At 37.8% G+C, this 26,193-nt stretch overlaps 2 protein-coding genes across 6 annotated transcripts in view; one reads left to right on the forward strand and one right to left on the reverse strand.

Moving 5' to 3' along the window:
* Positions 1 to 42: 42 nt before the first annotated feature.
* Positions 43 to 6,465, forward strand: LOC103600810 (cytochrome c oxidase assembly protein COX11, mitochondrial). Its single transcript, XM_008585149.1, has 4 exons — positions 43 to 500; positions 3,404 to 3,559; positions 4,852 to 4,977; positions 5,372 to 6,465. The coding sequence occupies exons 1-4, from the start codon at positions 138 to 140 to the stop codon at positions 5,552 to 5,554; spliced, it is 828 nt and encodes a 275-aa protein (XP_008583371.1). The 5' UTR covers positions 43 to 137; the 3' UTR covers positions 5,555 to 6,465.
* Positions 6,451 to 26,193, reverse strand: part of TOM1L1 (target of myb1 (chicken)-like 1) — a 41,837-nt gene continuing 22,094 nt past the window's right edge. For 3 of the 5 annotated variants that reach the window (XM_008585144.1, XM_008585147.1, XM_008585148.1), the window contains 8 exons: positions 22,745 to 22,878; positions 19,569 to 19,629; positions 19,069 to 19,186; positions 17,640 to 17,736; positions 13,428 to 13,479; positions 11,543 to 11,648; positions 11,043 to 11,124; positions 6,451 to 7,864 (listed from right to left, as the gene is read on the reverse strand). In XM_008585144.1, coding sequence (XP_008583366.1) covers positions 7,801 to 7,864; positions 11,043 to 11,124; positions 11,543 to 11,648; positions 13,428 to 13,479; positions 17,640 to 17,736; positions 19,069 to 19,186; positions 19,569 to 19,629; positions 22,745 to 22,878 — 714 coding nt within the window. In that variant the 3' untranslated portion in view covers positions 6,451 to 7,800. Of the gene's footprint in view, positions 7,865 to 10,180; positions 10,238 to 11,042; positions 11,125 to 11,542; positions 11,649 to 13,427; positions 13,480 to 17,639; positions 17,737 to 19,068; positions 19,187 to 19,568; positions 19,630 to 22,744; positions 22,879 to 26,193 lie in introns of those variants that run through there. The other 2 variants (XM_008585145.1, XM_008585146.1) reach the window with 2 other exon arrangements.

Raw genomic sequence — 26,193 nt, forward strand, 5'->3', positions numbered from 1 at the left:
CCCGACTCCAAGCGAAGCCACCTGAGGAGCCTGGTAGCCAAGGCAGCGGAAGGCCCAACCCAGACACCGCGAGACAGAACAGGCATCGCGATATCTGACCTCCCGTCCCTGACAGGCGGGCGTTCTTTCCGGGGGTTATGGGAGGGCTCTGGCATCCGGAATGGAGGCGCCTCGCATTCTGTAGCTGGCGTTGGAGCCACCCTGAGTCCCCCGCCAGGGCTGCGGAGAGAGTACAGCCGTTCCTCAGGCCGGGGAGGAATGGGACAGGACGTGCTGAGAGGGGGCTGACGCGGCTCGGGACATGGGAGCGTCCCGGCCTGGCCCGCGACCCAGCCGTGCAGCCGCCGCGGCGGCCGAAGAGCACGAACCCTTTCACGCGCGCGCAGGAGGAGGACTGGCGGCGGCGGAACAAGACGGTCCTGACATACGTGGCCGCGGCCGCCGTGGGCATGCTGGGGGCGTCCTACGCCGCCGTGCCCTTTTACCGGCTCTATTGCCAGGTAGGGGCCGGTGCTGCCCATTGGGCGGAGCGATCAGGAGGGGCGGACGTGCAGGACAAAAGCCTGGACAGCCATCGCTCTGTGGGGCGTTTGCAAGGGATGCCAAGGTTATCTACCAAAAAGGAAACAGGCTCAAAACAGTGCCTTGCCCAAGGTCACCAAGGAAATTGGCGGCAAAACAACAACTAGGACTCAGTTGTCCGTAGCACTTGTGCTTATAACACCCTGCGGAGTGAAATTCCCTGATGTCTGAGTTACATCTCATCAAAAAAGGTCCGCAGCTTCTGCTTGGGGTCTCAGCAGTCGGCCTTATCCTCTTGCTCACACACGCTTTTAAAATGTACTAATCTGCGACCCACATGTGGTTTATGTGCTAAGGTTAACCCCGCAGATGGGAGCATTCGTGTTTCTTGTGCTTAAACTGGGATTGGCTGTTCATCCACATAGGCATGGATTCGGCCTTTTAAGCTTTTTCCCTGTTAATACGTACTGTGCTTACCCTGGGCTCTCATTTAGATTTAGAAGTTCTAGTGCAGTGGTTCTCGGAGCGTGATCCCCAGTACCAGCATCATCATAACCTGGGAACCTAAGTGCAAATTCTAGGGCCCAGCTCCAGAACTGCTGAATCAGAAACCCTGGGGGCAGGACAAGCCATCTGTATTTTAATAAGTCCTGTAGCTGATTTTGAGTACCACTGGCAAAGTCAAAGTTCACCTATTTCATATATTTCTCCATAGTTCTTACCTGGTAGTTTGCAGCTTTGATTGGGCATTAGAATCACCTTAAGTACACAAGTCAGGGCTCCCCAAGCCCAGAGATTCTGATTAGGAGGTCTGGGATAGGGACCAGGAATTTTGGTTTAAAAATCAGGCCACAAGTGAGAGCTACACACTTTTCATTCAGTAAGTGTTCGGTAAGATAGTGGTTCCCAAGCTTTGGTGTATATTGCAGTCACCTGGAGAGCTTTTAAAAATCCTGAAGGGTCACACAGCTTACCATTTAATCAGAGTGAGAGTGGGAGCCAGGCATCAGTAATTTTCAAAGATTCCTCAGGTGATTCCAATGCGCAGCAACGTCTGTTAATCACTAGTTTAACACCATGACTGGTATTTGTCACAGGGGTTACTGCTCTTTCCTGCTAACATTGTTAACATCTGGCTTGCTTCTTCTGTCTTTATGGAAATCAACTTATCTTTTTTTTAGATGGTGTAACAGCAGAAGTCAAAAGGGCTTTTTTTTTGGTTGTCATACTGCAGGGGGTGGAGGGAGTAGGTGGTGGGGATAGGGTGCTACTAGCATCTAGTGAGTAGAGACTAGGGATGCCACTCTGTATCCAACATTGCACAGGACTCTACCTCCCATCCCCCAATTCAAAATGTCAGTAGTGCAGAGGCTGAGAAGCGCTCCCTAAACTGAAGTAGTTGACAATCGTGTGCATGCATGCACGCACCCATTTGCAATCGTAGGACAGAAAGGTTAAAAAAAGTAATTTGTCATCAAAATCAAGTTCGATGTTAAACAGTGATATTTCCAAAAGAACACTTCTATTACTTTTGGAATTGGAATTCTGGAACCAGAAGTAAGGATTATAAATTACTTAATACAGTGACCTCATTTTATGAGCATGTAAAGTGTAGCATAAAGAAAATAAGATTTATTTAGTTCTTAGAGCTAGTCAAGCACAACTAGACTAGAGCCCAGGACATCTTTTCTACTATTTTTGCTTGTCTGTTTTAATTTCTCTAAGCATTGAACATAGAAATATGAAGAATCCATATTCAAGTAACATATTGAGGAATCTTTATTGAGGGAGGACACAAATTTTTATCAAGTGACTCAAATTCTTCAGGAAAATGAGTTAATCTTAAAATTCAAACCTTATAGCACTCTTACACAGAAGAATGTACTTATTTGTTAAACAAGGATACAGGCTTGCTTGCCCTCTGATGCATCTTCTAGGGTTATAATGTAATAAATAAGGTAGCATGGCAGTTAACTGAAGCTAGTTGACTTGTGTAACAAGCAGAAGATGTAATACTGTCTCTTGCTGGGAGTCTCCCCCTAGCCTCAAATTTGGCTTTTTTTTTTGTCCTAGTATAGTAACACATAAACTATCCAGATACCAGAATTCTGGCAATCTCAAGCATCAGAAGAAAGATGACCTTGGAAGTAAGGACTTTTTTAAAGCATCTGATAAGGAAATAACAGCAAGAAGGAAGGAGTGTGACACAGATTATCCTGATGCCCTGTGATTAGTTGATTCAGTAACCAAAGGAATTAGGTGCTCTGATTAATAGGTGATATCTGTAAAAGCTGTACTATACAGCGAAATACAGAAAAAATTTTTTTAAAAATTCACCAACATGAGAAAATACTTAAGATAACTTAGAAAAGCAGAATGTAGAAGTGAAGCTATAAACTAATTTGGACTATAAAAGTTATGATATGGAAAAGGACCAGACAAGAACATAGAAAAATGGAGTTATTTAAGTATTTTCATTAAAATGACCGGGTCATGGGTAAATTTTATTTCTATAGTTAATATAAAATACTAGCAATAAAGAGAAGTATGTTTAATAAACGGGTAAGCTGGAAATTCTGAGCTCTGTTATCAGTGATAATTCACTTATCTAGAGAATCTGCTTTTCCTGAATGACTCATTTCTGACCATGCCAGATAGCCAAGGGATTGCTAAAAAATAGGAATGACTTCGACAAGTATAGGCTCTTGATACCCCAAAAGTGGTCAAACCATCGACACAGTTATAGGAAACAGTGACAGTATGTAAATTGGCTCCAACTGGATTATTAAAGTTAAATTGTTTTTAAAATTTTATTTTTATCCAATAAGTAAATCATCAACAACTAAAAGTACTGTTTAATGTATTTAGTATCTTTTTCTAGATTACAGGACTTGGAGGATCAGCAGTTGCAGGTCATGCATCAGACCAGATTGAAAACATGGTACCTGTTAAGGATCGAATCATTAAAGTTACCTTCAATGCAGATGTGCATGCAAGTCTCCAATGGAACTTTAGACCTCAGCAAACAGAAATATATGTAAGTGACTGAGCAATCATTAAAAGATTGCTTTTTTTTTTTAAACGAAAAATTCCTTTCATCACTTAAACTGTTTCACTCATAAACTTAATTTCAAAATACAGTTTCCATTACTATAATTCTTTTATTCATACTTTTTTATAGTACCCTACACCTAGTGTAACAAAATACATACTTTAAGTTACTTGATAATAAAAGTCAGTTTGGAACAACAGACAGTGTCACGTTTTATTAGAATCATATTAAAAGTGGACTAAAGTCCTCTGGTCACTAATCTTGGGAGTAGCAGTAGTTGTCACACTATATATATTCTTGACTTTTCCTCAGGTCTAGATGATATAGGAAAAATATTGAAAATCAGTGGTTATAATAAAAAGTAGTTTACTGGTTTATATTAAAAAGTATCCCTGTCCAAAAAGAAAAAAAAATAATTAAGGACTTTTGAAATAATCAGTAGAAAGTAGATAGACATGTTGTACTCAAGTAAGAGTATACCTAAAAAGTTTCCTAAAACTTTGACTAACCACAATCCTGTGAGGATTTTAACTGGAGTTATCTCATTAACTGATTAGCCAGAAAGACTTAATTTCAATCCTTCTTGGAAAACTTATGAATATTAGGGCTTGCCTAGTATAGTAAACATGACTGAATCTCTCCAATGATTAAGGATTTTATAGGTTATGATTTTGAATGTTAGTTCCAGTTACATGCTAGTGAACAAGGTTTTAGTGGCTGAATTGATACAAATGACAGAATATTTTTGGGGAATTTTTTTTTTAAGCCTTGCTATTTTACTTATTTTCCCAAAACAAAGTATTAACACTTTTTGGTTAAATAAAGGTACCATTCAGTCAGATTGTAAGTTTAATTTTCTCTGGTTGTAAGGTAAGTTTAATGTTGTCTCCTTTTGAAAAAATATTTAGTCAAATCATGGCATTCAGATATAAATGTATATATAAAGAAGTTAGGTTTGGATTGTGATATGCCTGGCTTGTCCTTGGACACATTTTAAATAATTTTCAGATTATTGCTTGAAGACCTCAGGTATGCAAGAGGACAGTCCATAACAAATTATGCGTAATAGAGCATTGGTCCTCACTGACTTACGCAAATAAAATTATTTGAAACTCAGAAAAGTTTATGGGTAACAGTCACAATTTGCTCACCTTTACTTTAGTTTCAGTTAAGTATTATGTACGGTCTGATGCATAGGAAAAATAATGACTGATTTAGCAGGGAAAAAAGAACTGTTTGACATTTAAAGTTTTGATAACGTGTATTCTTTACAACAGGTAGTGCCAGGAGAGACAGCACTGGCGTTTTACAAAGCTAAGAATCCTAGTGACAAACCCATAATTGGAATTTCTACATACAATGTTGTTCCATTTGAAGCTGGACAGTATTTCAATAAAATACAGGTACAACTAAATGCAAATTTTATAGAATATGATAAAGGTACACGAAACTGTTCAGTATGAAACTTAGTGTTTTAGTAAATACTTGTAATTTCTAAAAATTCCTTTCTTCTAAACTTCAAGCTATTTTTCTTCATTGTTTATACTTGCTATGGAGAGATTGAGAGCCAGACCAAATGGATATCTGATTTTAAGATTAGAATTACGGTAATTTGTTTATTTTCAATCCTTAAAGCAAAACTCAATCTGAGATGAAAAGATGTTGCAATTCTGTCACACAACTTAAAGATTATATTTAACAGTATGCTTATTAAAGTCAAGAAATGAACTACTAGTTTTTGTTGCAGGTGAGGGAATAGAAATGTTATTAAATAAATACCTTTTCTATAACTTCTAGTGCTTCTGTTTTGAAGAACAAAGGCTTAATCCCCAAGAAGAAGTAGATATGCCAGTGTTTTTCTACATTGATCCTGAATTTGCTGAAGATCCAAGAATGGTGAATGTTGATCTCATCACTCTTTCTTATACTTTTTTTGAAGCAAAGGAAGGGCACAAGTTGTCACTTCCAGGCTATAAATGAAGTCAGCAACTAAATCCTGCTTCAAATTTGTGATTTTTGAAAAATCATGTATCCTGTCTTCTCAGAAGAGAAATATTCTACAATAATGTAAAGCCTTCTATTTTAAATGATTCTACTCTTTTTTTCCTCCGAACTAATTTATCCCACTTAAAATTTAGAGAACAGGTTCAGCTTTTATCACAAGACACCCACTGCCTATTTAGAATTTATGACTGTTCAATGCCATACTTAATAGTTTGATAGTATTAAAGAGACTGCTTTGTTTCTTAAATATGCAGACTCAATCGTTCAGCTTAATTATGTTTCTCAAATATGGACTTGATGGTTCAGCTTAATTCAGTAGTTCCCTTCCAAATTATTAGCCCTTCATACTTGCAGTGGTTAATCTGAGAATTTTTTTTTTAATATTATGGTCAGGGTTGTTTCAGGCCATAGGCCAGAATTGCTGACCATGTTTATTATTATCTGTAAAATACGAGGGTACTTCGAAAGGTTCATGGAAAAATATTATGAAAAGATAATGCAAATCTTTCCGTGAGCTTTTTGAAGTACCTTACTACTTTCCTTCAGTATGAAGTCACTATTTTTTAAAAGCTCAAAGTAGAAGAGGAATCCCTAAGCCCTAACAGCTTACCCAAAGATTATATTCAAAGATTATTTCAAATTTGACTATTTTTCCTTTAAGAACCAGGGCTATTTTACATTCAGAATATAGATAATTACTTTGAAAATGTGGTATCGTGGAATTGAAATAAAATGCAGAAGTATATATACTAGGCTGCTAGCATTTACCATCATAGTTCCAAGTCCCTGAATGTTACATGTAAGGGTGGGATGTGAAGATTTACTGACATTAAAAGTTCTGGGAATAGACTAAAAAAAAAAAATGCATTAAATTATTTTAATAGTAATTTATTTGTCATTGAAATGTATATAAATGAATGTACAATTTATTTTCAATGTTTTCCAGTAGTCTGTTTCAAATAGAAATGTTAAATTACAGTACAAAGAAAGAAAAAAACATTGAGCATTATAAAGAATCATATTTAAAGACCACCTGATACAGAATCTAGTGACCTGTTCAGGACATCTGAAATATAATTAAACTCAATCATCAATGCTTTTATAATTCATAATTCTAAACCAGAGCAGTATTTATAAAGAAGTGCAAATTGACTTTTACATTCAACTTTAAAGGAAGGCACTCAGTATTCTTCCTGAATAATACACTTAGTTTCTCACATTTCATGTTTACATCTATTCAGAAATTTGCAGTAAAATAATCTTAACCTACTCTTATCACAGCTCTGTGATGATTTCTTTTCTAAATGTAGGAGGGCCTGGGACACATAAGACACTATCCCAAGAACTACATAATTTTTCTTCTGAAGTGAATATTTGTTACAACCAGGTTCTACTGAAATAATCTCGAGCTGTTATCAGGAACCATAAATATTACCCTGGAACTGTTACTCTTCTGTTTAAACTTAATTATAGCAGAGGAGAAATGTTCTACTGTGCCTTTGACTGTTGGTAGGTCTTGTCTTCCAGGCCTCAAAGCTGGACAGGGTCTACCCTTTAGAAAGTTGGCACCTCCAATGTAGCTAGCGAGCTGATCAGCCATTTTCACCTATAACAAAGAGAAGAAAATGGCCAATTTCCATCCTATCCTTCTATTTCCCCATTTCTTAATAACTCTTCTTCATCTCTCTCCACTGAGAGGCTGGAGAGCCACAGTCTAGTGGAGAAGAGGTGGAGATGTACTACTTATTCCATGGAGGAGGTGTGAGGGGAATAAATAAGGTTAAAAGGTCACTAATAACCAGGCACTCAGTGAATAAATGGGATGACTAGTGCAGCAAACAGGAAAAACCCAGACCTATTTGGAGGACTAACAATGAATGAATTCTGGTACCAGTTAACAAGTACTAACTGCACATTAGAGACAAATGCCTGATTTTGGTGCTAAGAAATTTGTATTGATCAAATATTTTTGTTGGCAGTAATACTTCTATTCTGTAAACCAACTTCTGTATTCCCCAGCCTCATTATTTCCAGCTGACATGATCACAAAGAATGTATTTCATTAGTGAACAACAGTTCATTACAATTTGAGTGACTCAGAGGATCTGGTATAATAATATTTCACTCACTAAAGTGTCAGACTCAGATGGCCCTAACAAAATATAAATACTAAATACAGAAAGTGATAATTACACTGAAATTATATGGAATGTGGAATTACCTCAACAGTCACTATGACTTTTAGTTTCTTTGTGGTGATGAACATCAATTTCTTCATAAATAGCTCTGAAACAAAAAAGCCATTGCGACAAAGGGTTATATATCAATTTCAAAGCACTATTTTGGTTTTTAATTGCCAGCACCATCACTAAAAATCTGGGGCTGTTTGGGGAATTCAGGCTACATCAGTGAATAAAAACAAAGATCTCTGCCCTGAAGCTTACATTCTAGCTTCTGAAATTCTAATGTTGTAATTTCCATGCCTCTTAAAAATGTGTCTTCTAAAATCAATTCACTGTTACTTGTGATTTATATGAAAAATATGGCTCAGATTTGGACAGTTTGCTTTAAAAAACAAGCTGTTCAGTTTCTCTTGGTTTTAAAACATTTAAAAAGTATATTAATATTCCAGCTTATTTAGCTTATGTGATTACAGTCCAGACTCCTGAGCACCCTTTAGCTTGTAACTCATCTTTGTACCTACATATTGTAATTTCTGTATGGTATCCTTTATTCAGTTCTTTATATGAGTATATGTCTTACATGTGTCTGTAGCTAGAAAACAGCTATATCCAAAACCAAGACATTCATATATATAATGTAGCAAAACATGGCTGAGGAAAAAATCTCAAAAATCACAGCACTGTGAAACTATGATCACCAACTTCATGAGGCCCCAGGATGGTCCTGCAATTTAATGTTTCTCTAAAAAGTTTTGTCTCTCGTCCACAAAATTATTTCAACCTTCTTCACTATCCTCAAACCTCTGATCTCTCTCAAGCAGAAACCTCACTTTTTATTTAAATGCTTTGATATGGAAATGTCCTCTGCCTATCACCAAATCTTCAAATCTATTTTCATTTGCATCACCCTCTATTTCTGTGATCCTATCTACACCTGATTTCTCAAACACTTTACTCATTTGGTTATCCCCCGTTCCTGAGTCTTCAACCTCTCCCTCTAAACTAGACCCTGCCTCTTGGCATTCGCAGATGCTCCTGCATCTCCCACTTTATACGACAGTACAGTCCTTAGTCCCATGTCTACTCGCAATAATCACCTCAATAATCCTCTAGCTGCCAAACTTCTTTCCATACATCTCTTTAAGTTCTAGTAAGTTATCTACACTTATTGTCTCTATTTAATCTTAGTTACTTTTAACACTGAAATTTGGCTCCTGTCCCCATCGGAATGGTTTTTACTAAAGTCACCAATGATTTCCACATTACTCAATCCATCATTATCTAGTTTTTACTTCTCATCTTGTCCTCTCTGCTGTGTTCTTCATGTTTATGTGCTCACTTCTTTTTGCTTCCAAATTAGTTTCCACATTTGGTACTAGTCTCTCTGTTACTTTTTTGCTCTTGGCTTTGGCATTTCCATTTCCTTGAATGTGCCAAAACTTTTTTCCAGGTCTTCCTACAAGTTGTTCCCTGGGCCTGCAATCCTCATTCCCAAACTTGTCACCTGAGTAACAATTGCAGTTCTCAGCTTTAATGTACTTCCTCAAGCTTTCTCTAACCCCCATGTAAATTAGCTCTTCCTGTTATACACTCAAATCACCATATTTTTTCATACCATTAACACAATTGTAAATATGTATTTGCCTGCTGATTTAATTTCTGTCTCCACATTATATTTAACCTCAATGAAGACAGGAGGCATGTCTCTTGTTCAACACCACAAATTAGGTACCAGTCACATTCCCTGGTAAATAGCAAATATTCAGTAAATTTGTAAATAAATGAATTTTGTGTGTGTGTGTGTGTATTTTCATAAATGTACTACATATATCGTGCTAGAGCAAAAATTCTTAACCTAGGGTTCATGGACAACAAGTGATGTGAAAATTCCACAATGTTTCTACGGTTCTGTGCTCTTCCTTGGAGAGAACTCTCTGGATTTCATGAGACTTTCAAAGGAATTGAGACACTCTAAGTCTGAGAAAGAGAACAACAGTGGTCGAGTTCCAAAGCTTCCTCTCCAACTTCCCTTCTTTCTCTCTCTGTCTCTGTTTCTCTCTCGCACACGTGCGTGCCTTCAGTATCTGCTACACCACCATATCTCCTTACAGCAATCTCCTGATTAATGTGAATATAACCAAGAACTTTTCCACTACCTATTTGGATACAGAAACTGATAAAAACATATTTACTTTATCAAACAGAATGACCTAGGGAAATTTCATAATCCTGAGTTAGAAAAAAATACTTAATGGACTCCTAAGTCCATTAATATTAATCATGAATTATTCCAGAATTGATCACTACATTGAGGCTTTAAACCAGGGTGTCAAAACATCAAATGTCTACACATACCAGGAAAAGAATAGACACGGGGTCGGGTGGTGCTCGGGAGATGGCAGAGCACATGCGTAAAGGAAACAAGCTACTACTCAGCCCCAACCCACTGCTGGCACATAAAACTGCAGGCCTGGTGCTGCCAGGGTATTAAAAAGATCAAGAAATCCAGATTTATTATTTTTAATTATCCCAGTTTTTAACTCTTGCCAAATAATTTTTTAAATGCACATTTTAAATTCTGCACAGGCATACAATACACAACTGCAGGCAAGATAACAGCATGCATACTGCTAGTTTCTGAACAATAACTTCCGTATACCTGCTTCAATAATTTTGAACAATTTTGGGGCTGACCTTCAGTCACTGAAAGTACATTAAAGCTCTAATGAGCCTCCCATCCTGTAAATATATGCCCTTCATCAATTTAAAATCATAAAATAATGGTGCTTTAGGGATTTCAAGTTAAAAAGTAATTTTTACACTAATGCTTTATTAATTTATTTTAAGCACAGTGTTGTGGTATGTAGAGAAAACTAAAAAACAAGTTCTTACATAAATTTTTTTTGGATCAGTTGTTAAAAAACAGCTAAAACATCCCATCAGTGTGGTAACTTATGTCAACAATCAGTAAATAGTCCTCAAGCTGGAGAGAACCTGACTTTCTGCCAAGGCATCTATGAGGAATCCATTAATGCACATGTTAGTTCTGGTTATTTCTGAATGTGCAACCCCAGCGTTTTTAGTTTTTAGGCAGAAGGTCTGGGAACGATAAAACCATTAATAGCAACAGCTGCCATAAAACCTCATAAGTCATTTTAAATAAGGCCATCAATTTCTGCCAAGACCTAAGCAAAGTTAAATAATATAACCAAGCCCTATTAGCTCTGCTATCAAAGGGAACCAAGACAAAAAATAAATTAATCATTTTGTAAATGACTTACTCTGCAATGACAGCAGGAGCTAAGGGATCAAACTCCATTACCTCGTAGTAATTGTGTGACTGGAGATCATTCTTTGTCATCGCTTTAGGCAAAAAAGAGACCAGTAAACACACATTGTGCTTTTCGAGTATATACAATTAATATTCTCTTTATAATTTCTACTGCAAATATAAGACCCTAACAAAGACAACCAAAACAGACTAATGTTCCAATGCTACTCCCAGGTTCAACAAATCTATATATAACACAAAGATTTCGAAACCTCAACTAAAAGTTCATTTTCCTTCATGTTCAAAATACATCATTCAGTTCAACACAAGCATTTTTATAATCTAATGTCAGTCATAATGGTATCTGCCCTAAATCTACTTCATATGGCTTAAAAATGCAAATGAGTTCCTCAAATTTCTCCTATTAATTTTCAATTACCAATAAATCTCTGGCAGAGATTTATTCTCACAAGTTTACTTATTTGATGTAAATAACAATGTCTCGTGTACCTGGATGATTACTGGGCAAAGATGGAAGCCTCTGGTTTGCTGGTGTTGCTGCAACAGTCTGCAGACTAACTGGCTGTAGTAATACAGGATTTGAATGTTCCGGAAACTGAAGAAAGCATAACACAAGTTGAAATAAACATTCCACATTAAGCTTTTCTTTTTTTATTATTTAGATTGCTAGGCTTCCAAGTGGCACTGTTCCAAGAACCATTGTTCAACTGGACAAGAACTTGTAACTTTTAACTATTACTTTAGTTTTTTAGGTAACAGCCACCTGAAATTTATTACTTTTATGTCTGGTTTCATGCCCATTATACCCCATTTCCCACATAAAATGTGAAAAAAAAAATGTTGCTTTTAAAAAAGGATTGTATGACTCAGTACAGATTCTCTGTTGTTTCACTCTGAATATAAAATCTTAACCTCAAACAGAAAAAAAAATCTTAAATCTATAAAAATCTTAAATATTTAATCAAATCAGGACTGATAAGATAAAGATTAAAATCTTAATTAATTTTCCTCATTTATGATACAAATATATCCTGGGCACCCACTAGCTGCCAGGAACTATTAATAAAGGAATAAATAAAATGGACCAAGTCCCTTCCCTAATGGAGCAATCAACAAATGTAAACAGATGTCAAATGGCATGTGCTATAATAAAAAATGCAGGGTAAAGAGAAGAGAGGCTGGGGTGGGATACTGCTCTGATAGGCAGTGGTCAGGGAATGCTTCACCACTGGGGACATTTAAGCAGGGCCTTGACTCAGGTAAGCCCTGTGATTATCAGAGGGCACAGAGTTCACAGGCTCTGAAGTGGGGGAAATGCCAGTGGTTAGAGCAGAGTGAGTCAAGGTAGAGAGGCAAGAGAGGTAATGGGCAGGGTCGTGTCAGCATTTCAGGCTTTTACTGAGTAAAACAGGAAGAAAAAAATAGGTAGGCTTTGAGCAGATGAGTGATATCTGGTTTCTTTTTGGAGAATAGATTGCAAGGTGGGGGGAGGAGGGGCAACCTTCAGGGAGATCACTGTAACATCCACCTAAGGGTGGCACGGACTAGGATGTAGAAGTGGAGGTGGTGACAAGTGGCTGGCTAATGGACATATTCCGTATACATTCAGTAAAAGGTAAAAAGGTAGAAGTCAAGCACCTCTAAAGAGTGGAGTGGCCATTTACTGAAGTGAGAAGTCTGCAGAAAGGGCAGGTTGAGAGCGGGGACTGTGAAGAAATCAAGAGGAAATGTTAAGTGGAAAGTGGATCTGCGAGGTCTGAGATTAGGAAAGGGGTCTGGGCTGGAGACATGAACTTGTAGGTTGTCAGAATTTGAATGATACCAGATGACCAAGGAAGAATGAATGCAGATAGAGAGGTCTGAAGCCTGAGCCCTGGGGTCTCCAACACTGAAAGGTCAGCAGAGTAGGAGGAGACAGCAAAGAAGAGGAAGAATGAAAGCAAGTCAAGAGAAGAACCCAAAGTGAGAGGTATCTGAAAGCTACATGTGCATAAAGGAGGAGGTGACTGACTTTGTCGTGTGCTGCTGATAAATCAGGTAAGACACGCACTGAGAATTGCCAAACTAGATTTAATAATACAAAAGTCACTAGGGACCTTGACAAGAGTTGTGTCCTTAGAGTGGTAGGGATGATAGCCCATCTGAAGTCTGTCAGAGGATGGGAGGAAAGAAAGTGGAGACAGCAAATATAAACAATCCTAAAGGAATGCTGATCTTAAACCATCTTTCTAACAGAAGTGAGACAAAGGAAAAGTCCTAACAAGAGCTGTGTCAACACGTTACTGAGTAGAACGTAAGAATAACCAGGAGTTCTTTTTTGGCTGTGATAATCTGCTGACTAGGTGAACTGGCAGGAAAGAGTTTTGTTACTTACATTATCATATGTATGACCTGAGGCGAGGTTTTGGCTGGTCCTTTGGGCAAACCTAGGATAGTGTGATAACACAGCATGATTACCCTACGGTGAGAACACAAGTATAAAAAGAAAGATGATTTTCCTGGTCTACAAACAAAACCTAAACTGTACCTTCGGACTGCACAAAATGTGACTTTTATATAACAGTTGCCATCTGGTTTCAGTACCTACCAGGTCATGATGCCCAAGTATCAAAGATACAAAGCACTGTCCCTTGGCAGTAGTAGTCCTGAGATCCTGAAGTGTGCACACTAATAAGAACAGAACCTCAGTCCTTCCACCAGAGTAGCTATACTACCCCATCATTTCTAAAGGATGAGAAGCAGAGCAGAGGTTAAGAAGGAAGCTGAGGGGGTTCCTGGCCAGGGTAGGGTGGAACAGACATGCTTCACCTTGTCTCTCCAACTGAATGTCACTATTAAAGCTGGACAGAATGCATGGAGCAGCTATTTGAGGACTCTGAAAAGGACATAGCAGAAGGCTGATTGAGAAAGACAATTAGAACTTGAGTATCACTGAACTGTTGGTGAATTCACCATTTCTTGCCCGTTTGTATTGCCTGACCTAAATGCAATGCAGCCTGAAACCCAAATGTAGGCCTCAGCGAGGACATCAGCTCCAGGAGAAGCCCTCTCATCCTCACTCAAGGAGCAGGAAAGGGAAATCCTAATGCTCAAAGAGTGTGGAAATACCTCACTCCTTTTTTGTCCTCTTCACTCTGTTCTCACACCCCAAATCACAGGCAACCCCAAGGTGGCTGCAGGTACAGCAGAGGCAACAGGGACCTGTAGGTTGGAACTGAGTGAGAGGGATCTTCCTCTCCCATAGATGGAGATGCTATACCAAGAGGATGGGAAGGACCCCCTATTTTCCTTTCTGTCCTGCCATTTGGTTGCAGACATAAGGACAGTTGAGGAAATGCATGGTGTAGTAGGGTAACTAAAGCTCCGGCTTTATGACTGTAGAAGTGAAAAGGGGAGCTCCAGGAAACCAGAAGGTACCAGAGAAATCACAAAGATGGAAGAATTCAGAAAAACAACCCCATAAAAGTGCTTATAAAATACTGGCTTCACCCTTTAACCAAAGATGTGGTCCCAGTCAGGATGCCAAAAATGTTAAGAACTAAACATGATTTGCTGTCCAGACCTTAGATTGGCTACTGGGTGGAACATATGTGGGACAGATTTGGATAGCACCACAAAGGTCTTGAAAACTTTGAGACAGCTGAAATTGTGGCATTAATCTAACTTGGTTATCTGCCTACTAAAATCTAAATATCAACATTACTGACAGGATTCAAATAAGACAGTCTCATAATAAAACATTAAAGGCTCAAGATATAATACAAAATTACTAGGCATAGGAAGAGCCAGAAAAATTACTACTTGCATGAGAAGACAAATCAACAGACATTAATACTAACAGGACACAGACACTGAAATGATCTCACAGATTTTCAAGCAATTATTGTACAAATGTTCCAAACAATTGTGAATGCTTAAAAAATATGGAAAAATAGAAAGTCTCAAAGAAGAAGATATAAAGAGTCAAACAAATTTTAAAACTGAAAAATACAATACCTGAAATAAAAAAACAAAAACAAAACACAGAATGAGCTCAATAGCAAAATGGACATGACAGAGGAAATAGTGAACTTGAACACAGATCACATAAATTATCCAATCAGGGGCCAGCCCGGTGGCGTACTGCTACAGTGCGCCGCTTGGGAGCGCGGCGGTGCTCCCGCTGAGGGTTCGGATCCCACATACAGACCGGCCACTCACTGGCTGAGCGAGGTGCGGGCGCAACACCGAGGGTTGCGATCCCGTTGCCGGTCCCGGTCCAGTACGGGCGCAACACTGAGGGTTGCGATCCATTGCCGGTCACGAAAAAAAAGACAAAAAGGAAAAAAAAAATTATCCAATCAGAACAACAAAGAGAAGAAGAGTGAAAAAAAGTAATGATCAGAACCCTAAACACCTACGAGACAATGACACAGGTCTAATATTTGTGTCAGAGTTCCAGGAGGAGAGCAGAAAGTGTGCAGTGCTCAGAAAAAAAAAAAAAAAAAATTGAAGAAATAAAAGCTGAAAATTTCACAAGTGTGCTGAGACATAAACCCACAGATTCAAGAAGTTCCATACAGTGGGGTTAAATGGCTGTTCCCTGAAAGACATGTCTATGTCCTAATTCCCAGAATCTGTGAATGTTACCTTATTTGGAAAAAGGGTCTCAACAGACATAATTAAGTTAGGGATCTTAATACAAGGATATCATCCTGTTTTATCTGGGTGGGCACGAAATCCAATAATAAGTGACCTTAAAAGAAAAAAGCAGAGGGAGATTTAAGACATACAGAAGAGAACTCCAGGTAAAGGTAGGGGCAGAAACTGGAGCAATGTGGTCACAATCCAAGGAAGCCAAGGAATGCCAACAAGTCACCAGAATTTGGAAGAGACAGAGAATGGATCCTCCCCTAAAAGTCCTGGAGGGAGTGTGGCTCTGCTGAATTTCAGACTTCTTGTCTCCAGAACTGTGACAGAATAAATTTCTGTGGTCTTAAACCACCCAGTTTATGGTAACTTGTTATGGCAGTCACAGGAAACTAATATATTCAGCCAACCCCAAACAGAATAAACAAAAAAAAAAAAAGAAAAAAAAAAATCTATTCCTAGATACATAATAATCAAATGGCTCAAGATTAGAAAAAAAAGAAAAAATATTTAAAGCAGCCGGAGAACACAACACATATTATCTATAGGGGAACAACAATTCAAATGAATGTAGTTAGAAACCATTTAGGCCAGGAGAGTGGAACCATCTTTTAAAACTGTTGAAAGAAAAGAACTGTGAACCCAGAATGCTATATCCCATGAAAATATCCTTCAGGAACAAAGATTAAATAAACGCATTATCACATGAAGTAAAAATAAGAGAACTTGCTGCCAACAGATCCGCTCTAAAAGAACTGCTAAAGGAAATTCCTGAGAGAGAAGGGAAATCCTACCAGCAGAAAAAAGAAGAGCAACAGAAATAGTAAATATTGGGTATACATAATAGACCATTCCTCTCTTCTACTTGCTGCCAACAGATCCGCTCTAAAAGAACTGCTAAAGGAAATTCCTGAGAGAGAAGGGAAATCCTACCAGCAGGAAAAAGAAGAGCAACAGAAATAGTAAATATTGGGTATACATAATAGACCATTCCTCTCTTCTTGAGGTCTTTAAATTATATTTGAGGGTTGCAAGCAAACATTATAACACTGTCGGTGGTTTCTTTACAATGTACAGAGGAATAATGTATAAGATAACTATAACATAAAGGTATTCAAAAAGTTTGTGGAAAAATAGAATTGAAAGAAAATATGAATCTTTCCACAGACTTTTTGAAGTATCCTTATATATGGTAATCAAGTGTGTACATTTCACTTTAAATGGTTAAATGATGATTCCAAGTAGACTGAAAAATTAAGTATATTGCCAATCTGAGAGATAAAAAAAAATGTCTTATAGTCTAATTTACATTTCTCTAACTATAAGTAAAGTTGAACATCATTGCATATGTTTATGGGTCATTAATATTTTTAGGTGAGTCTAGCTACTTACTGGTCATATGAACTTGGGCAAGTTCTACTCCCTAAGTCTCAGTATCTTCTGAGAATAGGAATAGGAATAATGATAATAGCACTGACCAAAGAGCTTCTGTGAAGATCACTTGGAATAAACTTAGCAAAGTGCCTGGTATGTAGCAAGTGCTCCATCACTGGTGTGGCCATTACTCTTAATAATTTTGAATTAAATTTCTCTTCCTTCTCCTTTGTCATTGTATTTCCCCAGTTTTCCCCCTACCTCCTGTTACCACTAAAAAATAACAGAAACGAAGACAATTTACTGAAGACTTATTTTGTACCAATTGCTATATTAGGAGTTTTACAAACATAAACTCACTGAATCTTTGTAAAAATCCTAGAAAGTATTCCTAGAAGAAAACTGAAGATTTACAGTGGCTAAGTATCCTAGGTCACACAGCTACTAGGAAGTAGTGCTGAGATTCTAACTCAGGTCTGTCTGATTCTTAAATCTCTACTTTTTTATATTATGCCACATTTACTTAAATGCAAGGAATAAGAATGTCATGGTATTAGTTCTGCAGGGATACTGACATACTTACATGGGTATCTCTGTATTTTCCAAGTTTAGCAAATCCATCTGTGGATAAAGACTGGGTTTTGAGTTGTTTGTTACATCAGGATTTGAAGAGTTGAAATCTAGAACACAAAATGGACTTGCTTGGTTTTAAAATATTTTTTCAGTCAGTTGTTATGCTGGATTTTCCAAGGAAAAAAACAACAACAAAACCAAATTTAAGAGATTAATACAGGTATTTCCATCACCATAAAATCATGGGATTTCCTTTAAGAGAAATTAAAAAGCTTCCTTTATGATAGGTAGAGAGGAAAACATTCCCTGGCACAAAAAGAGGTTGTTGTAAAGGTAACACCTACTATATTGATTGTGTTTTCTGAAATCCCAACCTAATCCAGAATGGAAAGGATTTTACAGGTCTTGTTCTCCCCAGCACAAAAGTAAAAAGTTATGGTATATACAAAACTCTACCCTCACCTCCAAGCTTTAACTTTCCATAATCTTAGGTGAGATACCCCAAAAGGAATAATTATTTTCCCTCCTCTGAAAGTTCCTGATAAAAATCCGAGAAAACTCTTCAACAGAACTAAATCTACATGTCCCACTGGCTGAAATTTATTGTTGGTAAGTAACCAACATTTTAGAAACTGGGAAAGTTATTAGAAAACCACAAATTCAGTGGTACTGAATATTTTTACTTTGAAAATACTAGATAACCTAAGAGAAGAACAGTCTGATTTCAGTTTGGCAAAACTTATGGATTTCAGAATCTTTCACCATCCTTATTTTGTAATTTACCACCACCTGTGGGAATATGAATAGTAGAAGATAACAAATAAGTTAGATAAGACAGATAACCCCAAGCCTACAGTGCATTATATAAACATTACTTCATTTACTTTCACAGCAACTCTCTAAGGAAACCCTTGTTCCCATTTTATAAAGTAAGAAAGTTTCAAAGGTTATGTGGCTAAGAGGTGGCAGAACTGGGATTTCAATGTGGGCTTCTCTGACTCTAAAGCGTGTTTTCCCCTCTACATTTCACCACCACGTGGATCATGCTTTGTAATTCCTGAGTTTCTCCATCTGCATCAAACATTCCCTTACCTGACGCTGTGGTGTAGCAGAAAAACCCAATGATAATAGTGCGTAGGTTCAGAGTAGATTTAAGTATTGGCCATCAAGCTGAACAACCTCTACAAAGTAGGCCAAGTGAATTCCATGAGATTCCAAGCCAGAGGGATGAGTTTCAAGGACCGCCTCCCCCAGATACATGCCATTCCTGTACTGGGTTTGACCCAACCATTTGCCAGGAAGAAATTACATCTCCTGATATTCTCTGATAATCAAACCAACTTCAGTCCTTTCTCAGGTGGCATTTAATCATGAAACCAAGGAGAATTGTTTCACATCAAGCTTTTCTTCTGTTCTACAAAGACCAAATGCTTATTTACTTAAGTCTGAAAGCTGATCATTCATAGGGCTATGTTCTCCCAGAGTTGCCCTAGTCATCGGGGGGCTGGGGTTTAGGTAGAGGAGATCATGAGATGGGGCAGAAGGCTCACTGGTAGTCTGAAAACAAAGCAAACAAAAGTACAATTTAGAAAAAAAACGTGTCAAGTAGTTTATCATGGCTTTCTCCCCATAGACTTTCCTTTGAAGAGGGAAGGATCCCATTTAGAGGCATTTTGAGGAAGAATTCTCCATTCAACAGACAACACCAGTATGAATCACATCTTACCACCGGTTTAATGAATGAATCTTCTTATGCCCTCTTATAATAACTTAATAATATTAAATTATTCAGGGAAATACTCTGCACCACCAAAACCACTCCAAATTGTCAGTGCATGTCTCCTTTTTTTAAAAAAACCTGTTTTAGGTAAGCCTTGCTTCTACTGTACAAGTGGTAAAATGTTCAATTGTTGATTTCATAACATTTCTAATTACTTACACTGGTGGCTTCCTTCTGGTTCTTATTTTCCTCCAAATACCTTTGATGGTTTCGAGTAAACCTGTTTGAATTAGCAAAATGCCAATATTTAAAAGAAAACAGATTTGAAACTTCTACAAAATTTAATAAATATTAATGTGTGTTTATTTAGGAATAAAGATAATCAGCCACATCCCCACTCAATTCCCAGGAAAATACTTTTAATAATTTTTACATCCTTAGAGAAAACTGCAAGAAAATATAAAAGCATTCTAAAATATTAATAATCCCATCACCCAGAAATTATTACCCTATTCACATTATGATATATTTTCTTCTAAGTGAATATTTTTAAACTTAGTTGAAATATACTTTACATAATTCTGTATCCTAATTCAATTACGTTGCAAGCATTTTTCTAGTTATTCAGAAATACAATTTTTAATGGCTGTAATATTTTATCTTATAAATCTATCACACCTTTAAATATTCTTCTTATTTTCAAATACTTAAGTTGTTTCCTGGTTTTCCATTATAAGTAATTTCCATAAAAATTCAAATACACTGAAAGTATTTTCTCTGTTTCCCTGTTTATTGTCATTTTTATAAGACACTTGATATCTATAAAAATATTGACCTTTTACAACTTTGATTTAGAGGGTAAAGGAGGAGGGTAAATGTGAAAAACTAATTGAAGTTTGAAGGCAGAAGTCCAATATTCAAGTGCCAGAATTATTATCTAGTAGCTACATAACCATGAATATGACTCCCTGAACCTCAGTTCTCCAACTGCTAAAAGGGAATAACAACATTTGAACTATTTCCTCAGAAAATTATTTTCAGGGGCAAAAATGCAAGAGTACTTCAAAAAGTTTATGAAATAATAGAATTGAAAGATAACATGAATCTTTCTATGAACTTTTTTTTTTTTTTTTTTCCTTTTTATCTTTTTTCGTGACCGGCAATGGATTGCAAACCCTCAGTGTCGCGCCTGTACTGGACCGGGACTGGCAACGGGATCGCAACCCTCGGTGTTGCGCCCGCACCTCGCTCAGCCAGTGAGTGGCCGGTCTGTATGTGGGATCCGAACCCTCGGTGGGAGCGCCGCCGCGCTCCCAAGCACCGCACTGTAGCAGTGCGCCACCGGGCCGGCCCCTTTCTACAAACTTTTTGAAGTACCCTTGTAGACAGATAATATAGGTGGATGAATATAAACATGACAGAGTTGCTTTAGAAATGTACAGTATTACTATGATGACACATTGACTCCAGGAGCCTAAACACTTTAAAGTCCTAAAAGCTTATACTGAATCTGAACATGCACTTAGCTTTAGGATTTTTCTAAAATTCTAAATCCTTTTTAATTCTGTCTTATAGCATTGTCCTCTTGTATGCTAGTCAATTATATGCTGCATATAAACAATCTTCCCAGATCAAGCCCTGAATAACAAATTTCAATTTCCTTATTTGCTCAACTATTCTCTAAATTTAATGAGTGGAGACTTGTGGGGATGCTGGAATAGGATGAATATATTTTGCATGTAGGATGGATGTGAATCTTTGGGGACCAGAGGGCAGACTGTGATAGGCAGAATAAAGATATCCACACCCTAGTCAAAAGAACCAATGAGTATGTTAGGTTACATGGCAAGAGGGCATTAAAGTTGGAAATGGAATTAAGTTTGTTAGTGAGCTGACCTTAAATGGGAGATCTTTCTGGACTGTACAGATGAGCCCAGTGTAATCATAAAGGTCTTTAAATGTGGAAGAGAGAGGAAGAAGAGGAAGGAAAAGTGATATGATGTAAGAAGGACTGAACCATTGTTGGCCTTGAAGGTGGAGGAAAGGATCCATAAGCCAAGGAAAGTAAGTAGCATCTAGAAGTTGCAAAGGTAAGGAGGTGGACTTCTCCAAAAAGAAATGTAGCCCTGCTGACACCTTGAATTTAGTCCAGTGACACCCATTTCAGACTCTTGATCTACAGAACTTAATTATTATCTTACAGTAATAAATTTGTGTTGTTTTAATCCACTCAGTTTGTGGTAATTTGTTACAGCAAACACAGAAAACTACCAGACTAGTACCTTTTCTAGAGGCAAGACTGTCTCTCTGAGTGTTAGAACTTAAATGTTTCTATCACATAAATTACCACAGTCACTTTGGCACACATGGTTCAAAGAAGAATCAGAACAAGCTGTTGACAGAAGTAATCCAATCTCCTGATATCTTGACCAAGTAAATACACACATTCCCTCTAAAAGAAAGCCTTTAGGTAGTGGTCTTATGGTTTGCAATAGAATTCTCCAAAATTAAAAACTGAAGGCAGCACTATACTGAAAACCATGTGGTTTTCCTTGGATATTTTTCGGCTTACAAAGATTTGAACCACAGAAAACAACAGGCAGGGATTCAGAGTTTGTTCAGTGCTAAGAAAGTGTGGTTACTTAACATCAGTCAAGGCCTGGTCATCTTTTCACATGAACAGCTGCTGTCCCAAATGGCAGTAAATATGAGACAGTGAAGGAAAGAAAAACGACTTGTTTTATTTCACTGATTCTCCTGGTTCACTCGTGATCAGTGGAAAAGAAACTTAGTTGATAAATTCAAAGGCTCAGTGGGACAGTAATGGGGAGGAGGACAAGAAATGAATATTTAATAGCTATCAATGTACTAGTACTTCACTAGGTGCTTTTATATACATTATCTCATTTAATCTTAAATACACACACACACTCACACACACACACACCCAACTCCCTTCAAATAGGTATTATCTTCTTTAATAGAAAACAACCTAAGTCTTAGAAAAGTTATGCAACTCATCCAAAATAATGAGCTAGATTTGAAATCCAGGCCTGTTCACCTCTTTCCCTTATGTCAGACTGGTCTCATTCTTCATCAGCTGGTTAGAAATACTGCCACTGTGCAATTAAACGTTCCCAGTGATTCTCAACAGAAACAGTACCTCCAAGGGTGTCTAGAAATGTCACTTTAACTAGGAGGGACACCCCTGGCATTTAGTGAGTAGGGGCCACAGAAGGGAAAATTATCCCACCCAAAATGCCAATACTACTCCTATTGAGGGAGAAGAGAATCTAGAAATCTGTTTCCTTGTAGGCACTCTAATAAGAATGCAGAATAACTGGTGGTGAAACCAGAAGTGGAGGAGAGTCAGAGAGGGTACACCATCTACTCACCTCTCATATCCAAGGATGGCATTATTCAAATCCTCATTCACTTGAAGTAGCTCAACAGTTACATCTTCATTCTCCACCACCACGAGCAGGTCCATGATCCTCTCCTGCATATCCCGACCTGTCTTATAAAGTTTCTGCCAAAGAAAGGAGAGAGGTTTCTTCTTCCATGACTTCTGTAAAGACCACTGAATCACCAATCTGCATACATCTGTGTTCACCTCCACACTGAGGCACCTACAGGAGACTCCCAAAGTATTTAACAGCTCATCCTTCCTATCAGAAGGCAGTGAGTTATAAAATGATTATATTTTCCTGTAAAAATTAAAACAGTTTCATAAGGACACTATGGTACACTGGACGTAATGCTGGACTAGAACTTAAATGCTATATGGGAACTCTAGATGTACTGCTTACTAGCTGTGCCATGTTAGGGGAAAAAAATTACTAGTTTTCTAAATCTTAGTTTTCTCACTGATAAATGAAAATTATACCATCTGCCACATCTATCTCAAGGGTTGGCATAAAAATCAAATTAGATGTGTGTAATGAGGAACTCTATAACCATAAAGCATAAACATAAAATGTTATTGCCATTATTAGTGGTAGTGGAAGAAGTAGTTAAAATACATTTACAGCAGCATAATTTTATTTCCTGTTATGTTATACTTAAACATTTAAGGTTTATAGTTACATCACATTCCAAGGTATACTGAACCAGGGTTAAAAAACCAAACATGGATAATATCCTTGTTTGCTACCTAGATTCACAGCACTGAGCCATGAAACTACCCCCCAAACCAGCTTTCCTTCATAAGCATGTCAGGCACCTACAGCAGACTTACTGATTCAGAATCTCCTGGGCTGAGGGTCTGAAAACCTACTTTTTAAACAAGTACCCTAAAGTGTTTCTTATGTACACTTGAAAACTTATGACATTCGAAAACTGCTGCCTTACAAATGACTTCCTTCTAGGCAACACTCCAATAAACCTGAGGCGCATAAAACTGATATTAGTATTTCCTCAATCCCATCTTGAATAGAATTTGTCTATGCAAGAGTACATTAACATAAGGCAAAAACACTGGGACATTTCGCCTTTCAAAACGAAAGCAGCAGAACTTGCTTAAACATCACACAATTACATTATCTGACTTTTTCGCTCTCAAGAAAGAAAGGCCCACTGAAAAATTTATGCTTCATGAAACCATTTAGAATCTCAAACAGTCTATTACAAGACTCCTGACAGGAAATTTCTAAATAAATAAATCAAACTATTACCAACTGGCATTTAGACTCAAAAGTAAAAGCCACTACCTCCAAAGAATCATAACAAAAATATTTAGAAAACAAAATAAAAGAAAAAGGGGGAAAAAAAGTGAGGCAGATGATAGACTCTGGATTTTTATACCTGCAATGTACAGCCAGAAAAACTGTCCTGTTTGCTAATGACATGACCACTATCAGCAATGGTATAGAGTGCAGGCGTCAAAGTTTTCTTAAAGGTCCAGATACTAAATATTTTCTGCTTTGTAGGCCATCTAGTCTCTGTTGCAACTACTCAGCTCTGCCACTATAGTGTGAAAGCCACCCTAGAAAAGAAGTAAAGAAATGGGTGTGGCCATGTTCGAATAAAACATGACAGGTGGCAGGATAGGTCTGTCTCACTTATGGCTCCCCGGTATAATGCGAACTGAGAAAACTTGAGACTCAGTAGACCAAAGGCATCTCCCATATACATACATAAGTGACAGGAATTTGGGGAAAGAAGGCTAAAATGTTGCCTTAGGTTTTGTTTTTGTTTGTTTTTTGCTTTTCATCTATAATACAGTGATAACAACTATCTTATAGGGTTGTGAGACTAGGAAATGGTGTTGTTGAAACCCCACAGTGTTTGGCATACAGTGGGTAGTCAATAAATGTATTATGACTGCTTGAGGAGGTACCACTAGAAGCTCAACTAAATAACTAATACAATCCTCTGATACGTGTGCTATTACCCAGGACCCAATCTTATAAAAAGGAAAGAACCAACGGCATTTAACGTAACTCCCACGGTGCATGATAACTTCTCTTTTGTTCTTGCTTTAGGGAGTGTACAGAAATTGTTCTTCTTGTTTCTCACTGACAGCCTTGCTAGAGCAATGTCAAGATCAAGGACATATAATGGCTGTTTGACACCTGTGACAAAAATGTAGAAATTAATTTGAAACGAATTTGCAACCAACATCAATAGCCCCTGGTCACATGAAGACCCTCCCTTTGCCCTTTCAAGAGACAGATGGAATGGAAACATGAAAGGAACACATCTCTCAGCAGGTTTGCAAAGCACAATGTTGAAAACCTGTTCAAAAGTCAGCCCACTATGATCTCTGCAATTGGTGCCTGTCTCAGAAGAGGGCCAAGCCACCTGGAAACAGTGTAGATCAAGCAGCCTGGACAAAAAGGATGGGTCAGAGTTCCCCACAGCAGACACAGGCAGGGCTGTGGATGTGGGGAGTGAGTCAAAACAGAGTAACAGCTGCTGGTGCATATATTCATCACAGAGCCCTGGAATCGCCTCCCTTTATACCACATAAAAGAAAGGCAGGCTGCTAAGTTACAGTGAATTTAACAATCAACTCAAAAATCTTTGGAACAAAACAAAAAGGAGCTCATTAAGACTTTCTTCTTCCAACATCCAGATGGTTCCTACTCCTCCACAGAGCACTCAGGAATTAAGAAAGGAGATCCCTCTGCACTTTCAACTCCAACATAGTCATTCCACATTCACCAACACAGGGAAACTCAATGAAAAGAAAAATAGAAATGCTTGAACATCTCTCCTGAAAAAGTAAAAACAGGAAGAAATGTATCTGCTTGAAAGCTTCTCTGGAAATACTATCTGTATGGCCACATCCCTATTATCAGTCCATAACATATTTCCTCTTGCTCAGTACTCCCCACTCAGACTGCAAGAGACCCAGAGAATGTCTCTATCTGCTCAAAATAAGAACTCCCTCCACCCACTCTAAAAACAAGCATTTCTCAGCTTAACTTGCTCATACAGTCTTTTTTTTCTTACATTGGCCTCCATTGAATGATGAATTAATCATCAACATAATCCTCAAAAAGATCATTAACTTATTAGAATACTGTGGGTCTTTTTCCCAACTAAATATTGTCAACAATTAATTTCTCTAGTGCCTTTGTCTTCTCTAACTCCTTTTGTCCTGTCATTAATTCTTCAAAGAACATTGATCTATTCAATTCAATAGACTTATAATGAACTCAGCCAGTGTGCAAAGCATGTACTGTGATGGATTTAAAAGTACAGGACTTGGTTACTGCCTTCAAGTTGCTTCCCATCTAGCTCGAGAGCTAACCAAAACCCACATGAAAAGACAATAGGTTAGAATCTATACTAGAAAGTCAAGTTGGTACAATGGATAGAACAGAGGCTCCAGAGAATA

This window comes from Galeopterus variegatus, unplaced genomic scaffold, assembly GCF_000696425.1.
Source record: "Galeopterus variegatus unplaced genomic scaffold, G_variegatus-3.0.2 Scaffold3472, whole genome shotgun sequence".
Lineage (NCBI taxonomy): Eukaryota > Metazoa > Chordata > Mammalia > Dermoptera > Cynocephalidae > Galeopterus > Galeopterus variegatus.